Source organism: Lepidochelys kempii, chromosome 7 (genome assembly GCF_965140265.1).
Source record: "Lepidochelys kempii isolate rLepKem1 chromosome 7, rLepKem1.hap2, whole genome shotgun sequence".
Taxonomy (NCBI): domain Eukaryota; kingdom Metazoa; phylum Chordata; order Testudines; family Cheloniidae; genus Lepidochelys; species Lepidochelys kempii.
In genome coordinates, this window is record NC_133262.1 from 113022855 (window position 1) to 113041959 (window position 19105).

Genomic DNA, 19105 nt, shown 5'->3' on the forward strand with positions numbered 1-19105 from the left:
AAGACAATTGGTGAGTTCTTAAGGGCCACCATTTCAAACCCACACAAAGGGCTATGCATATCTATCAAGCAGGTGTTTTATTTTTATGTATTTGAATTTTTCTTTTATAACTACCATGCTTGCCAACCAGCAGCACACTTAGGTCATCAGGTACCATCTATACCATTCTCCATTCCTTTCCCCAAACTCACCATCAGATTTCTTTACCATTCTCCGTAACTAGGCAAAAGATTATTTTGGCAGAAATGAGGCAAATACAGTGGTGCTGGAACAGTTTTTGGAGTCGGAGAGCTGAGTTGAACCCCTTACCCGCATCCGTGGCCCTCACTGCCCCCTAAACCTGGGGCTGGGAGCAGGACCGTGGCTTTGGATGGGGTGGCAGACAGGGGTAAGGCAGTGGAGGCTGGGGCCACAGTAAGGGGCAGATGCGGAGTCTCAGGCATGGGGCCAGCAGCCAGGCGGGACCCTGGGCACAGGGCTGGCAGCTGAGCAGGACCCTGGGACTGGCAGCAGTGCCCCAAGGGCAGGGGCTGAGCAGGACCCCAGGCTGGCTGCAGAGCACCTAGGCAGCAACAGGGCTGGCGGGTGGGACCCCGGGCCGCAGAGGCACGGGGCCAGTGGCTGGGATGCCAGGCGCAAAACCTGGGGATGCTGCAGCACCTTCCGTGCCTGTGGGCAAATACAGTTAACACTAAGACTCACTGTTTCCACATTCCAGAGACGGGTGGGTGAAGTAATCTCTTTTACTGGACCGACTTCTGTTGGTGAAAGACAAGCTGTCAAGCTTACACAGAGCTCTTCTTCAGATCTGGGCATCTTTCCAAATTTATAATACAAGGAGTATGCAGTAGTTAAAAATAAAGCAGAACCAATTTAGCTAGGTATTGCATTTCTCAAATCCACTACATCGCTAGACTAGATTAGTACTGGTATGGAATTCCTAACCTATGTCTAATATGTATTTGTTGTCTTTTCACAACAAAGTAATAGTACAATTATTAACAAAAGTCTCTACACTCAGTCAAACGAAAAGACAGGCCTGCCTGCTGCAACAATATGAAAAAGAATTAATTACATCCACAAAGAGCCCACATACTCAACAATTAATATAAAAAATGAAATTGGGTGTTCTTCCTGCTGTACTAGCTTTGTGACTCCTCTGGGTCATAAAGCAGTTTATTCTGCAGAATTGGAGAAAGAGAATTATAGGCATTGGGTACCTCTACACAGGGATAAAAGACCAACGGCATGGCTGCAACTGGCCCAGGTCAGCTGACTCTGGCTCGTGAGGCTTGGGCTGTGAGGATAAAAATTGCTGTATAGACATTCGGGCTCAGGCTGGAGTCCCTCCCCTCTTGCAGGGTCCCCATGCCCAGTCTGCAGCCTGAGCCTGAATGTCTTCACAGCAATTTTTCAGCTGCGAGCCCGGGGCAGCTATGTATTTATCATGGTGTAGATGTACCCATTCAGTCCCTCCCCATTAGCTCAGCTAGCAACTTTTAGGAAGACATTTAACTTAATTTTATTCAATTTACCTGCCTCTAAGATAGGTAAGTATTATTCACATTTCCTCCTGGGAATGTTTTGAAGACTAAGTAATGTTTCAGAGTAACAGCCGTGTTAGTCTGTATTCGCAAAAAGAAAAGGAGTGCTTGTGGCACCTTAGAGACTAAGTCTCTAAGGTGCCACAAGCACTCCTTTTCTTTTTAAGTAATGTTTGAAAATCACTTTAAGATCATCCACTGAAAGGCACAGTAGATGGGAATAGCAACACCACTAGCATTAGCAGAAGCTGACACTGCCCCCAGTATTTGGTTTTGGTTCATATGTACCGGGTTACAAATTAGTTCCACATGTGTGCAGTGTTGTAGCTGCATTGGTCCCAGGATATTAGGGAGACAAGACAGAATATCTTTTACTGGACCAGTTTCTTTTGGTGAAAGAGACAAGCTTTTTGAGCTGCACAGAGCTCTTCTTTGGGTCTGGGGAAGGAACTCGGAGTGTCAGCTTGTTTTCCAAAAGTAATTAACACATTCTATGAGATCATTCAAAGTGAGGTGGCCCATTAACACCTCTGCGGTCAGATGACAAAAAAGGAGAGCTAGTGGATTTCAACTACAACAACTTCACAATCCATAGAACAGCACCTCTGGGAGAAACCATGGCACCAAGACCCATCACACGGACACTATACATCAATTTATCAAGTCTACCTCTAACCATAGCTGTGTTATCTCCAGTGGACTGACTGTCTCTGCCCCACCACAGAACCTGTAGTATGTGTTAGTATGATACCATACTAACACATGGAGAACTAGAAGAATTCTTTCACAACAATGACGACGACACTACCTGTAGCCAGATGCAGCCCCTCCATTTGCTATTTCGAGTGCAGTCTGCACAGTTTCCTGTTATGCTGTTACAAAGACACAAGCAGTGGAAGCTCCCCAATGATGTTAGATGCTTGCTTAAAGCTGTATTGCTCTATATTACCAATTGTATTCATGCTTATGAACATGTAATCAATTAACATAAGGAATGAGTGAGGTAGTGTGAGTGACAGCCAATGGCAAAGCAAAGCAGCAAATATCGCCTTTTATGGAACCATGGTATTAGTTTGGTGAAGGTATAAATTTCGAGATGGGCGGCCAGGACAATTACCAACAAGGAAATGTAACAGCACGCTAAACTCGGGACCCGACTGGAAGCAGTAGAGCCCTCCTGCGGATCCGAAGGGACTTCGGGGACTCTCGTCACCCCGCAGCCAATCTCTGGGCAGCTGTCAACTGGCCAGCCTCAACCATCTGCGATATCAAAACCAACATCCATGCCTGCAGCCTGCCAGCATGAATGAGGTGTGCGTGTGTGTGTGTGTGTGTGTATATAATTGCACAAATAAGGGAAGCAATAAATCAACCCTCAATGCTGATCCAGTTCACCAACTGTTTGTGGTTATTTCTTGGCTGCTTCCAAGAATGGGTAACACTACCCACAACTACTACATCCCCACCAACAGTTACAAGAAAAAATAATCATCTGCCTGGACATCCCACAGTGGGAACATTATGCTGATTGCTTCAGGAAAAAAAATTGACTGTGAAATCCTTACTAAATAAATATCAGATCCACCACAATCTCTCTACCACTGAGAGGACCACTACACAGTCCCTGAAATCCAATCACCAGATAGCAATCAAATCAATAGACAAAGAGGGTGCCATCATAGCCCTCAACCATGATGATTACGTCAATGAGGCCAACTGACAACCCTACATCACCACCTATTATGAAGAATTCAGAGAATACTCCGCAACACAATTCACCCAGGAATTTAAGAATATGATCAAATCCTCTCTCAAACAACTCCAAGCCCTGGTCTACACTAGGAGATGAGGTTGAATTTAGCAGTGTTAAATCGATTTAACCCTACACCCGTCCACACGGCACCCATCCACAGGGCTCTTAAAATCGATATCCTTACTCCACCCCCGACAAGGAGATTAGTGTTGGAATAGGCCTTGCCGGGTCAAATTTGGGGTACTGTGGATGCAATTAGATGGTATTGGCCTCCGGGAGCTATCCCAGAGTGCTCCATCGTGACCGCTCTGGACAGCACTCTCAACTCAGATGCACTGGCCAGGTAGACAGGAAAAGGCTCGCGAACTTTTGAATTTCAATTTCCTGCTTGGCCAGCGTGACAAGCTGCAGGTGAGTGCAGAGCTTATCAGCAGAGGTGACCATGCAGAGCTCATCAGCAGAGGTGACTATAATGGAGTCCCAGAATCGCAAAAGAGCTCCAGCATGGACCGAACGGGAGGTACGGGATCTGATCGCTGTATGTATCGTTCCAGTTTTCAAAATGCCAAAACCTTTGTCAAAATCTCCCAGGGCATGAAGGACAGAGGCCATAACAGGGACCCAAAGCAGTGCCGCATGAAACTTAAGGAGCTGAGGCAAGCCTACCAGAAAACCAGAGAGGCAAATGGCATGCCAAACATGCCACTTCTATGGTGATCTGCATGCCATTTTAGGGGGTTCAGCCGCCACTACCCCAGCCCTGTTGTTTGACTCCTTCAATGGAGATGAAGGCAACACGGAAGCAGGTTTTGGGGACAAGGAAGATGATGATGATGAGGTTGTAGATAGCTCACAGCAAGCAAGCGGAGAAACCAGTTTTCCTGACAGCCAGGAACTGTTTCTCACCCTGGACCTGGAGCCAGTACCCCCCGAACCCACCCAAGGCTGCCTCCCGGACCTGCCAGGCGGAGAAGGGACCTCTGGTGAGTGTACCTTTTAAAATAGTATACATAGTTTAAAAGCAAGCATGTTTAATGATTCATTTGCCCTGGCATTCTCAGCTCTCCTGGATGTACTCCCAAAGCCTTTGCAAAAGGTTTCTGGGGAGGGCAGCCTTATTCCGTCCACCATGGTAGGACACTTTATCACTCCAGGCCAGTAGCACGTACTCGGGAATCATTGTAGAACAAAGCATTGCAGTGTATGTTTGCTGGAGTTCAAACATCATCCGTTCTTTCTCTCTCTCTGTGTTATCCTCAGGAGAATGATATAATTCATGGTCACATGGTTGAAATAGGGTGCTTTTCTTAAGGAGACATTCAGAGGTGCCCGTTCCTGCTGGGCAGTTTGCCTGTGGCTGAACAGAAATGTTCCCCACTGTTAGCCACAGGGAGGGGGGAGGGGCTAACCACACGGTGGGGGGAGGCAAAATGTGAACTTGGAATGAAAGCACATGTGCTATGTATGTAATGTTAACAGCAAGGTTTACCGTAAAAGAGTGTACCCATTGTTCTATAAAATGTGTCTTTTTAAATACCACTGTATTGGGGACCCAGCCCCTACCCCTTTTTTTCCCTCCACCAGCTGCATGTGTTTCAAGGATCACAGGATCTTCTCCTTCCCAGAGGCTAGTGAAGATTAGAAGGCCAAAAAAATGCACTCGCGATGAAATGTTCTCTGAGCTCATGCTGTCCTCCCACACTGACAGAGCACAGAAATATGCATGGAGGCAGACAATGTCAGAGTGCAGGAAAGCACGAAATGACCGGGAGGAGAGGTGGTGGGCTGAAGAGAGGGCTGAAGCTGAAAGGTGGCGGCAGCATGATGAGAGGAGGCAGGATTCAATGCTGAGGCTGCTGGAGGATCAAACTAATATGCTCCAGCATATGGTTGAGCTGCAGGAAAGGCAGCCGGAGCACAGACCGCCACTATAGCCCCTGTGTAACCAACCACCCTCCTCCCCAAGTTCCATAGCCTCCTCACCCAGACACCCAAGAACACGGTGGGGGGGGCCTCTGGCCACTCCACCCCAGAGGATTACCCAAGCAACAGAAGGCTGGCATTCAATAAGTTTTAAAGTTTTAAAAACTTTTAAAGTGCTGTGTGGCCTTGTCCTTCCCTCTTTCATCACCCCTCCCGGTGCTTCTCTCCTCCACCACCCCTCCCGGCCTACCTTGGCACTTATCCCCCTGTGTGTGTGATGAATTAATAAAGAATGCATGAATGTGAAGCAACAATGACTTTATTGCCTCTGCAAGTGGTGATTGAATGGAGGAGGGGAGAGTGGTTAGCTTACCAAGGGGCAGGGGGTTTCATCAAGGAGAAACAAAACAGAACTTTCACACCATAGCCTGGCCAGTCATGAAACTGGTTTTCAAAGCTTCTCTGATGCGCACTGCACCCTCCTGTGCTCTTCTAACCGCCCTGGTGTCTGGCTGCGCATAACCAGCGGCCAGGCGATTTGCCTCAACCTCCCACCCTGTCATAAACATCTCCCCCTTAGTCTCACAGATGTTGTGGAGCGCACACCAAGCAGTAATAACAGTTGGAATATTGGTTTCGCTGAGGTCAAACCAAGTCAGTAAACTGCGCCAGCGCGCTTTTAAATGTCCAAATGCACATTCTACCACCATTCTGCACATGCTCAGCCTGTAGTTGAACAGCTCCTGACTACTGTCCAGGCTGCCTGTGTATGGCTTCATGAGCCTTGGCATTAAGGGGTAGGGGCTAGGTCCCCAAGGATAACTACATGCATTTCAACATCCCCAACGGTTATTTTCTGGTCTGGGAATAAAGTCCCTTCCTGCAGCTTTTGAAACAGACCGGAGTTTCTGAAGATGCGTGCGTCGTGTATCTTTCCCAGCAATCCCACGCTGATGTTGGTGAAACGTCCCTTGTGATCCACCAGTGCTTGCAGCACTATTGAAAAGTACCCCTTGCGGTTTATGTACTCGCTGGCTTGGTGCTCCGGTGCCAAGATACGGATATGGGTTCCGTCCATGGCCCCACCACAGTTAGGGAATCCCATTGCAGCAAAGCCATCCACTATGACCTACACATTTCCCAGGGTCACTACCCTTGATATCAGCAGATCTTTGATTGCGTGGGCTACTTGCATCACAGCAGCCCCCACAGTAGATTTGCCCACTCCAAATTGATTCCCGACTGACTGGTAGCTGTCTGGCATTACAAGCTTCCACAGGGCTATTGCCACTCACTTCTCAACTGTGATGGCTGCTCTCATCTTGGTATTCATGAGTTTCAGGCAGGGGAAAGCAAGTCACAAAGTTCCATGAAAGTGCCCTTACACATGTGAAAGTTTCACAGCCACTGGGAATCGTCCCAGACCTGCAACACTATGTGGTCCCACCAGTCTCTGCTTGTTTCCGAGGCCCAGAATCGGTGTTCCATCACATGAACCTGCCCCATTAGCACCATGATCCCCACATTGCCAGGGCCCGTGCTTTGACAGAAGTCTGTGTCCATGTCCTAATCACTCTCATTACCGCGCTGACATCGCCTACTCGCCCGGTTTCGCTTTGCCAGGTTCTGGTGCTGCATATACTGCTGGATAATGCGTGTGGTGTTTATTGTGCTCCTAATTGCCAAAGTGATCTGAGCGGGTTCCATGCTTGCCGTGGTATGGTGTCTGCACAGAAAAAGGGCGCTGAACGATTGTCTGCCATTGCTCTGATGGAGGGAGGGGCGACTGACGACATGGCTTACAGGGTTGGCTTATAGGGAATTAAAATCAAGAAAGGGGGTGGCTTTACATCAAGGAGAAACAAAAACAACTGTCACACAGAATGGCCCCCTCAAGGATTGAACTCAAAACCCTGGGTTTAGCAGGCCAATGCTCAACCCACTAAGCTATCCCTCCCTCTGGTATTTCAGGCAGGACTGAATCTCCATTGAAGTTTGCAAGGTGCCCCTGACAGACTTCACCAAAATGATTGTCGGCCGTTGATTTCATGGAGGGAGGGAGGGAGCAAATGAATACAAAACAAATCTGGTCTATTTCTTGTTTTGATCCACTCCATCTATCTTTTACATCTTTGGTTGGCAGCAGACGGTGCAATAGGACTGCTAGCCATCCTCATCTCCTGCCTGCTCGGCAGAAGATGGTACAATAGGACTGCCTGCAGGACTAAAGAGAATGACCTGGTCGAGGCACTCCTAATTTAGTCCCTGCACCGAAGTCTACCCAGGCGCTCCTGACTGACCTTACCAAGGTGGCCAGGAGCACCTCGGACATGATGACGATGGTTTTCAGGTCTATTGTACCGTCTGCTGCCACAAGGCAATGGGTTGCTGCTGCTGTGTAGCAATGCAGTACCAGGTCTGCCAGCACCCACGAGACATACGGTGACAGTGAGCTGAGTGGGCTCCATGCTTGCAGTGGTATGGCGTCTGCACAGGTAACTCAGGAAAAAAGGTGCGAAACGATTGTCTGCCATTGCTTTCACAGAGGGAGGGAGGGCCTGATGACATGTACCCAGAACCACCTGTGACAATGTTTTTTGCCCCATCAGGCATTGGGATCTCAACCCAGAATTCCAATGGGTGGCAGAGACTGCGGGAACTGTGGGATAGCTACCCACAGTGCAACACTCTGGAAGTCGACGCTAGCCTCGGTACTGTGGAAGTTCTCCGCCGAGTTAATGCACTTAGAGCATTTTGTGTGGGGACACACACAATCGACAATATAAAAACGGTTTCTAAAAAAAAGAACTCTATAAATTTGACCTAATTTTGTAGTGTAGACATACCCCAAGAGAAACTCTACAAATTCATCCCACAGGAACCCACCCCAGGGACCTTCTACATGGTTCCCTTGATACAGAAACAAGGGAACCCAGGCAGACCAATCATTTTTGGCCACAGAACTCTCACTGAAGAAATATCAGGACTCTCAAAAAAACATCCTCAAACCACTCCTTGCACAAAGGGACAGTTTCCTCCAGGACACAACCAACTTCCTCCAGAGCACCACAACATTAACTACCTCCCTCAGAACACGATCCTTGCTATCATGGATGTCACTTCCCGATACAGGAACATCCCTCAAAATGACGGCATCGCTGTCTGCCTCAAATATCTACAAGATAATGGACAACACTCAGATCTCCACCCCAAACACATCACCAAACTCATCCATTTCATCCTCACCCATAACAATTTTACATTCAACAACAAACATTTTCTCCAAACCATGGGAACAGGTATGAGTACTAGGATGGCTCCCCAACATGACAACTTCTTCTTGAAGAAGAATTTCCAGACAAATGTACCACAAAACCAATGATATACCTGCGATATGTTGACAATATTTTCATCCTCTGGACAGATCACCTAAATTCCCTCACAGATTTCCACCACAACCCCATCCATCAAACATTCTGTAGAACATTCCCACCCCAGCATTAACTTCCCAAACACCATGCTCAGCTTCAACAACAGAACTCTATGGACAAGAAATGCACCCACAGATCACTGTACTTACCTGCACAGGCATTAACAGTCCACTTCATGTTGAATGGTTTCTTAGAATTATGTGTAAAATGTGTGTAAAAGTCTTATGCTAAACAATCTGTTCCACCTTATAGTTAGCTGTGACCCTCTGAATATTTCCCCAGACCTGAAGAAGAGCTCTGTGTAGCTCAAAAGTTTGTCTCTTTCTCCACCAGAATTTGGTTGGATAAAATATATTACCCACCTTGTCTTTCTTACACAAGTATGTCAGATGACACAAACCTACTTTCAGCCTAAAGCAATGTCAGAACCAGACTCCAAATTCTCATCTTTAGCTGCATGTAGTGTGTGTTGGTGAGGGTGAGAAAAAAAAAAGAACACATGTCCTATTGTGGTAACATTAGATGGCAAATATTATTACAGCACACAAATACAACCAGAGAAGATTAACAACACTGTAAGAAGTTTATACTAAAAAGAAAGACACTTGGGAAACAGGATTTAGTTATTTTTTCTTCCTTTATTCATGCCCTTAATCAGTGTGCTATCAGGATCCTGTACTAGGAATTCATTTTCCCACCATCTGCAAAGATATACTTGTATAGTATTTATACACTTTTTAAAATACATCAAAAGCTTTAAATTACAAGGTATTTTCATTGGTATTTTGAGATACTTTTTAACCAACACCTCCAGTATGATAACAGGGCCCCTTTTAGCTTCTGTCTCACAGCCAGAGGTAAACTAAAAAGGCAGCTGGGATGTCACAGATATATTAAGCAGCAAAGAAATTCAACTTATTAACTGAAATAGAAAGACAATCCCTCGGGATGGTTTATTCAGATAAAAGTATAAACTAAATAATCCATCAACAGCAGGTAGCATAATAACTAACTTACCATAGGGCCTTCAAAACACCTCCAGGTCTGTAGATACCTAAAAGTTTTGTATAAGTTTAGCTATTTCTCACACATCACTTTTTGATAAAAAGCAATTTTATATGTATCTTTCTGTAGCAATATAGAGTGTGTCAGCTATATATATTATTTCTTCAGATTTCTAAAATGTAACTATAGTGCTGTGGCCAAATTAAAATCATCACATAAGCAAAGGACTGCCCATAAATATACCCTCTCCTCAACAGACTTAGAGAGGGAGGTGGGAAAAAAAAAAAAAGATTTGCCACATAATCTGAAGGTTAACAAATCTGGGCTCTGGTGGACCAGGAAGGAGAGGAAGTTCTAAAACCCACGACACTGCACAGAGCCAGTAAGTACCTCTCATATACATTGAAGGAGCTCTGGCTCAAGCATTTCTGCTGACCTCCGCTGTGGGTACCAGATGCCAAATCATTTAGGGCTTTATCAGTTAAAATGAACAGCCTGAATATCAATGTTGATAATGCTGCACTAGTTTACTGTGTTGTCAATGTGCAATTCTACTTAATAATCAAACTGTGGCACTCTACACTACCCTTCAGCTTCTGAATGCCCCCAAACGTAGGCCCATATACAGCAGGCTAATTTCAAGGTGACAAAAGGCATGGATAACTGTGGGAAGGTTTGTATTGAGGGGAAAAGATCACATTTGTCTTGAGGGGAAAAAAATATCACTCTTTGCCACAGCTGCTACCTGGGCATCCAGGAGCAGCTCAGGATACATAACAGCACCTCCAAAATGCACACCTGTTTCACAAATGGAAGTCATATTCCATCAACAAGGAGTAAGGATATAAATTTCCTCCAACTCTTCTGGCTGCTTCTCTCAGCCCATCATCATCATCTCAGTCTTATCTGGACTAAGTCACTGCCAGCTAGTTCTCAATCTCATTCTAGGCACTGGGTAATTAATTCCATTGCTCCAGTTGGGTCAGATGTGTTAAAGACAGAGCTGGGTGTCATCTGTATACCGAATACATTGCAGCCTATGTCTCCTGACTAAACCTCCAAGAAGCCCCACATAGACACAGAATAGTAATATAGATAAGACATATGCAGCACATTTATATGATTAAGATGAGTTTTTTGAATCTTTAATGGTGTACTGGTGTACTACAAAAACATGCTAAATGGGAGATGCAACACTAAGATAATGCAGCACGTTAGTGCAGCACTGGTGATGTTAGTGCACCAACCTCCTGCTCATTAAGGAAAACAATCCGCTCATAAATTGCTAGGTACTAAAGCAGTGCAATTGTTAAAATGAGATTTTACTCATATACAGAATCAGTTTCATTAATATTGGAGAGAACAACTTTGGTTTCGGGGCCCGTTTGGTGCTCTTACTGGACCAGATGCCCATTAGTAAATAGACTATGAAAGGTACCTATTATTTTTCTGATCTATAGCAGAGGCTACTGTAAAACAAACATGGAAGAGATAGGTAAGTTGTTCTTGAAGCCTATGTAGCTACACGCGACACCATTAAAACAAATGCTAGAAAGTGACAATGTCTACATGTACAGTATGCACACAAATTCCACAGAATCTTTGGTATCAGTTTGCATTTGGTTTGGCTTAATCACCATACATATTGACAAAACTGCCTGAGAGACGCATTACAATGAATTTTAAATTACAAGTAAGCACCATCTGTTCTCATGCAGTACCTCCCCTCCCCTGCTCCATATTCCTTATTAATGCATCATCACAATGTCAAAATCCCAAAGCATTCAGGCTGTTTTAGAAAATGAATTCTTCTCATAGTAACATTACATGTTGCACAGAGTTTTCTGAACAATCTAGGGTATTTGTACCATTATTTTTTAATAGTAGAGTCTATTGAACTCAGATAACCCAAGGCTATTTAAGAATCTTTAAGAGGAAATTCAAACTCTAGTGACTATTTTACTATAATGTACTCTATTGCATTCCATTATTCCGAACCCTTATTTCCCTTAAATCCAATTTACACATTGCTTCCCTGAAAATCTCATTAGCTCAATGTAAATGTACATCCAATAGGTAATTCATATTAAACCTAGTAAGTTATAATCTGAGCTAACAAAACAAATGACATTTAGATTTATGACAGCACAGCTGTTACTCAAATTCACATACTGCTGTGGGATATTTGTAATATTTATGCACAAGGGTATGCATAAACTATCTTACATTTTCATTTCCTCACTTATGTCTGATTTAGTTTCATTCTTAGTTTCCAGTCCTGCTATTGATAAACACATGTGCAGACTTTTGCACCCATGTGTGTTATCCATTGCAAGATCAGGGCCCTAATTCTATTTTATCTTAGAATTTCAGAAATTAGCCATGGAAAAGGCCTATTAAATCACCTAGTTCATTCTCCTTTTACTGCAGGATTGTTCTGGATAATATATTGTTTGACTGGTTTATCCAGTATATTTCTAAATTATTCAAAGCAATAGAACTTCCACCATTTCTCTTGGGTGACTACAGTATTCTTCAGTCTAATAAATCTCACTATTTGAAATTATTTCAGCTAAATTTTCCTTTCCTCAGTTTGACAATTCTAAGCCTATTTATATTTCCTTGAGCCATCTTAAATAAACAGTATTTCCCCAACCTGGACGTTTAACTAGGTAGATGATTCTCTTTTCCTTCATATCACAGTTAAAGGTGTTAGTTCAAGCAACGGTTACACTTACCACTGTAGCAAGCACTAGTTACCCCTCTTCCCCAACATGATATACTGCTGTTTATCATCACCCTTTCTTCATGGTCTCCATTAATCTTCAGTCCACGTGAGGGTGCTCAAATCCAAGAGCATTTTAATTTATTTTAAACATAAGATGTTGTGCTTTATTTAAGTCTGTTAGCTCAACCGAACCTTTAAGGAACGTTCCAGCCATTTATCCTCCTATTCCTGACTCAACCTGACCCCCTGTGCCATGAGGCTTCTGTGGAGATGGTGCACAGCTAGCTCTGTACCAGAAGTAGACACCATTTGTGCCAAATACATTCACCTGGAGGACCATGTAAAACATCAAGTTGGTTTCTTTTCTCGGGGGTCCCGCTGGGATCAGTTCTTGGCCCTATGCTATAAATGACTTGGAAGAAAAACACAAAATCATCACTGATAAAGTTTACAGATGACACAAAAAATTCGGGGAGTAATAAAGAATGAAGAGGACAAGTCACTGACTCAGAGTGCTCTAAATTTCTTGATATACTGGGTGCAAGCAAACAAGTGTCATTTTAATACAGCTAAATGTAAATATATACATCAGGGAACAAAGAATGAAGGCCATACTTAGAGGAAAGGGAACTCTTTCCTGGGAAGGAGTGAATTTGAAAAAGTTTTGGGGGAAGTGGTGGATAATCAGCTGAACCTGAGCTCCCATTGAGATGCTGTGGCCAAGAGAATATATGTAACCTTTGGATGAATAAAAAGGGGACTCTCAAGTATGAGTAGAGGTTATTTTAGATGTTTATTTGACACTGGTGTGATTACTGCTAGAATACTGTGTCCAATTCTGGTGATCACAATTCAAGAAGGATGTTGATAAAATGGAAAGAGTTCAGAGAAGAGCCAGAATGATGACTACAGGATTAGAAAACATGCCTTACAGTGATAAATTAAAGGAGCTCAATCTACTTATCTTAACAAACAGAAGGTTAACGGATGACTTGATTACAGTCTATAAGTATCCACATGGAGAACAAATATTTAAAGATGGGGCCCTCAATCTAGCAGAGAAAGGTATAACAAAATCCAAAGACTAGAAGCTGAAGTTAAACAAAGTCAGACTAGAAAGAAGACACATTTTTAATGGTGAGAGTAATTAATCATCAGAACTACCAAGAGTCAAGGTGGAGTCTCCATCACTGACAATTTTTAAATCGAGATGGGACTTTTTTTCTTATATATATGTTATAGGAATTATTTTGGTAATATTCTATGGCCTGTGCTGTACAGGAGATCAGTGGTCATCAACCAGTGGATCTCAATCAACTGGTCAACCTTGGAGCCTCTGACAGTCAATTGCAACCTCCGGCTGCTAAAAGGTAGGCTCCCTGCCTGCCCTGGCCCTGTGCTGCTCCCAGAAGTGGCCAGCTCCTCTGCAGCAGCACAGCCCCTGGGGAGAGAGATGAGGTCTCCAGGCACTGCTCAAGCCTGCAGAAACTGCCCCTGCAGCTCCCATTGGCTGCAGTTCCCCATTTCTGGCTAATGGGAGCTGCAGGGGCGGTCCCTACAGAGAGGGGCAGCACACAGAGCCATGTGCTTCCGGAAGTGGCATGGGGCCAGTGCAGGCAGGAAGCCTACCTTAGCCCTGCTACACTACAGACTGGGAGCTGCCTGAAGTAAGCGCCGCCCAATGCCGCACAATCTCTCCCCTATGGTTTTGTCTTCACTGTAGACTTAACTCGCGTTCACCTGCAGGTTTTCCCCATAACATACTCCGTGTTCACACATCCAGATGCCTCTGTTGATGCCACAAGATGAAGCAGCGACCACCTACTGCTGCATTGGGCAGGCCCCAAATTAGCATTGCTAATCCAAGGTAACTGAAATGAAAACATGCAGCTACAGCCAAATACAATAATTGATGCAAACTTTTCCAATTACCCCAGGGCACCCATTCCTGTGCCCTATCTTGCCATCTACCTGTGCTGTGACCCCTGACTGGAAGTGATCTGCCTTCATATGCCTCTGCTTAGTGTTCTCACCGATATTGCTTGCAGCTACTCCACCTTTGCTCATCTTGTAAATGTCACGGCTGGGTTGTAGGTGGCTAGACTGAGTAGTTGGAGCTAGAGACCCAGGGTCACGACTAGGTCAGGAGCTAGAGACCCAGGGTCACGACTAGGTCAGGATACCAAGAGGTCAGAAGACAAACTGGAAATCAGAACCACGAGTTGGGAACCAGACTCAGATCGAGGTAGGATACCACAGGGTCTGAGGCAAGAGACAAACTGGAGGTCAGGAACCACAAGTCAAGCCAAGTGTGGATGCCAGGAAATCAAGTGGGGAAGGCACACGGTCCAGGGCAGAGTGGAGCCCAGTTGTTCAGACAGCTGGCTGTTCCTGTTTCTGGCTTAAGTAGGGCCAGCAGGCCAATCAACAGTTCTGGGGCTCCACCAATTGGACCTCGGGGGCAGAGCCTCACATTCAGGCTGGGCTTCATGGGTCCCAAGTAAGCTATTGTGAGCACGCTTCCAGGTGGATGGTTGAAGCATGGTTGCTTCCATAACTTGCAGGCCTGGGTTCGAGATCCATGGGTCGTGACAGTAAGGTTGCAGCAGCTTGAAAAAGGGTTTGAAAATCATCAGCGCTGCTCCATCTCCAATCACCTTGATCCCCTCCCCATGCCCAACTCCTTCCATCCATTCCTTTACAATGCTTTGGAACAGGCTGAAGTTTGCTGAGCAAAAGAATCTGCATTTGTTTGAGATAAAACTGGATTTTTTTTTATTTGCAGCTGCCTTCAATATGTATACAATTACAGGAATTCAAGAGCATGCACAATTTTTTTCCCTTCTGTGAGGACCAAATGCAACAGTATCAGACTCATGGAGGGAGAAGAGGACAACTATGAGACAACCAAGTATTAGTGAAAAGTGCCATAAGGAGGACATAGGTTTAGTTAAAAAGCAAAGGAAGGAGGGGAAGCCACTGGTGGGTTACCTCTGCCATGACTGGGTGCTGAAGGGGTGAGACATGGCATATCAGAGGACCATGTTTAAGAGACTATTGGGACTTGTGAGTTATCCTGCCCAAACCTCCATGCCAGCTCCATGGATCCACCCAAATGTTACAACATCCTACAAGCTGTGGACAACAATTCCATGGGGAAGGAAGCTAATGAGCCAAACAATGAGCCACGTAACCTCACACCAACAAAATATTCACTGCACTCCACACCTGCTCCAGTAGAGGGAAAGAGAACAGATACCCTGATGATGTGCAGTTTCCTTATTTGTGACAAGGTTTTATGTTGTCTTATATTTGCACACATTTGTAATCAAGTTTGCGTAGCTGGACTTCCCACATTTCTATCAATCCACTTCAATAAGTGCAAAAAGAAAGGAATATTTATTTCTTTAATTCATGTATAAACACTACATTTCAATACAAGACAAGAGCACAATGTGCCGTACAACCTCATTAATCAGCCTAAGTGTATTAAAGTGTAGCTCAAGAATGCAATTGCACAAGGCATCACTTACGGACCTTTCTGTAACAGAACCTACCCCATTAGTAAGTGCATTTGTAATTGCCTGTAAACATACCCCAAAGAATCATTAATGGCAACCCATTCTGTCCCAAAGTATTTCCGCTTATACTTACATATATTATGAAGCACACAACATACCCAATCACATTTATGGCATTAAACACACTACAGTCCAAATGAGTTTTAATGGCACCATGTTGCTTTCAGTTGGCCAAAGGCACATTCCACCACCATCCTGCACTTGCTCAACATGTATTTAAGCTGCCTCTTGCCCGGTTGGTGCAGGTACTGATAAACCTTCATCACCCAGGGCAGCAGAGGGAAGGCTGGGTCACCTAAAATCACAGTTGGTACAGACACCCTACTGGTGACTGTGTTGTTAGAGGGGAATGATTTATAAGCTTGCCCATGCTCAAACAGGCCAGTCCTTTGGAACACTGCAGAATCATGCACCCTATCTGTGCATCCAGTGTAGGCTTCCATGAATATGTCAAAGTAATCCACAAGGGCCTTGTAGTGGGGTGGTTACCCGATCCTGCCCTGTGGGGCTTAAAAGCCAGCCCTGGGAGAGAGCCAGGGCTGAGGGCAAGAAAAGCTAGGCTGATTGGGGAAATGGCTGCAGCTCGGCCACACCCCAATCAGGCCACAGCTGGGCCTATAAAGGGGCTGCTAGGCTGAAGCTTAGCCAGTCTCTCTCTGTGTTCAGAGAGAGAAGGGCTTGGCTACAGGGACCTGAGGGAGTATCAAATTGGAGCAGGGCTGGGGGGGAAAGGCCGGGGAGCTACGGCCTGGAAACCCCCAGGCTGCGAGGCCTAGATTAGGGCCTATTAGGTACTGAGGTTGCAAGGGGGCAGCCCACGGGTAGACAGAGGCAGCAGGTCCCACCCCAGCCTTGCCTGTGATTAGTGGCTAATACACTGCGGTCTGCCCCAGAGAGCAGGGCTAAGCGATGACTGGCAGTAGCCAAGACTGAGGCAAGGTGGGGGTAGTGGGTGGGGCTCCCCAGGGAGGGGAGACCCTCAGGGATTGTTGGGGTTTACTGCCACGGAGCAGCACCCCAGTTGGAGGAGGCACTGGGTCCTGGGAGGGACCGGGCCCAGTGGTAAGGCAGATCACCAGACGGCAGAGGGCGCTCCAGAGGCTGACGCGCTAATTCCCGCAGACGAGCAGCAGGAGGCACCGCCGGGTGAGTCTGCTCCATTACAAGCCTGCATAACAATGGAATAGTAATGTCCTTGCTTGCTTCACATGGCAAGCACAGGATGTGTACATGGCTGGCATCAATAGCACCAAAGAACTCCATGAGTGCAAACTCAGCAATTATTTCAGAGATATTTTCAATTTTCACAACCTCTAGAGCCAGCACGGCATTAATTGCCTTGTAATCCTCTTTGAATGCTGTGCCAGCCATTGATTTGCCAACCTCAAACTGATTGTCAATGGTTAGGTAATAGTCTGGGTCTACCAACTTCCACAAGGTGATAGCAACACACTTCTGGACCATTATTGCCTCTCTTATCTTATCTCTTATCACTCAAAGTCTGGGTCACACTCCTCATAAGCGCCAGGAATGTGGCTTTCTCATGTGACAATTCTGGGCCCATGGCTGGTCATCCCATGTTTCCACCACAGTGAAATTGCACCACTCTGTGCTTGTGGTCCTGATCCAGTCTGCTTGCAGGAGGTATAGGAAGGGAAGGGGGTGGACTACCATGAAAAATAGCATCAGTTCAGTCCATGCCTCCACGTCCACATGGTCCCATTCTGTTGTTGCTGTTGTGCTTCTGGTTGTAAATACAAACCACTGCTTCTGTCTTCTTCAGGATGGAGTTCGCCTCTGAAACACCCACCATGGTTTCTTGACAGCAGTTCCTGCAGAGGCACGCCAACAAAACATTGCCCCCATAAAAAACAGCATCTGTCAGTTACATTTATTAGTGTGAGCAGGATCCATATCTTCAGCCCATAACAGCACATCATCATCACAACAGCCTGCATTCTGCCAAGAAATGAATTTTCCAGCCCTATACCATTTCCTCCCACAATTCCCAGAGTGGGCAGACAAGTCTCCCCAGAACACCCTGTGACTGTAAGTATAGAGTGGCACAGTGAGCTTTGACTGAATCATGGAATCCATGCCCAGATAGCTTTACCGCTTCTCATGGTTACATATAGTGGCCTTGCAGACATGGGGCGTGACAGCAGCGTGCTCATATCAATGTGTTTGCACTGTAGTGCTCATTGACTAACCTGCAATTGCATACCCATGGTTAGCATGCAGTGAAGACATAGGCTGAGTAAAAAAAAAAAAGTGCCCAAGTTGATGTAGAAGGATACCAGAGAATGAGGGAAGCACCTTACATCCTATCCACCAAGGCATCATGCACAGTTGGCCCCAGAGATATCACATTTCAGCCCTTAACTTTGTAAGTCATTCAAATAAAGTGAATTACTTTATGAAGTAATCACTGTTACTTTTCATGGTTCTCTTTCTTTGAGCTCACAGATCATTTCTTCTACTATTTGGTTCCATTATTTTAATAGAAGCCAAAACCAGAATTTACCAGACAGTAACGACAAAGATTATTTTTTTCCCATTTTGCACTATTGAGATCACTTTTGCTTTTTTATTCCAACTACCCACTGCCTTCCCGGTTGTCAATGACTTATCAAAAAATAATTGATAGTGGTTCAGTGTTTTTGAGAGTTAATTCCTTTAAGATCCAGAGACACGTATATTCTGGACCTGCTGATTAGTATAGTTCAAAGGTTTTTGTTGTTTTTTAACCATTCCTTCTTTTTATCAACACCACAAATGAAAAAAATCTTCATTTCTTCCTTCATTTCTTCAATACTTACCCATATTTTCTTGTGTAAAAACAATTTAATGATTACTCTAAAATGGCTGATACAACCAATTCCATAAGACTTCTTATTTACCAATAGACTGTAGGTACTTTCTAGTATTTGTTTTTCTTGACCATATATTTGGGTCAGTTAGTTGTATCTGAAAGCAAGATTGATTGATTTTTTTTATAAACACATTCTGATACTAAAATATATGGAGTACTTTTCTATATGGTGAAGGTGAGCAATAAAGAGGAACAAAAAAAAGTATTTTCAATAAACAAGAAGTGAAGTTTACGAACAAAAAGTCCATCCTAGGCTTTGTGAAACTGC

At 44.9% G+C, this 19105-nt stretch overlaps 1 protein-coding gene across 12 annotated transcripts in view; it reads right to left on the reverse strand.

Moving 5' to 3' along the window:
* Positions 1 to 19105, reverse strand: part of ATRNL1 (attractin like 1) — a 1081427-nt gene that overhangs the window by 769316 nt on the left and 293006 nt on the right. The window contains exon 15 of one of the 12 annotated variants that reach the window (XM_073354276.1): positions 15157 to 17797. The exons of the other annotated variants lie outside the window; for them this stretch is intronic. Coding sequence (XP_073210377.1) covers positions 17651 to 17797 — 147 coding nt within the window. The 3' untranslated portion in view covers positions 15157 to 17650. Of the gene's footprint in view, positions 1 to 15156; positions 17798 to 19105 lie in introns of those variants that run through there. 12 annotated transcript variants of the gene reach the window in all.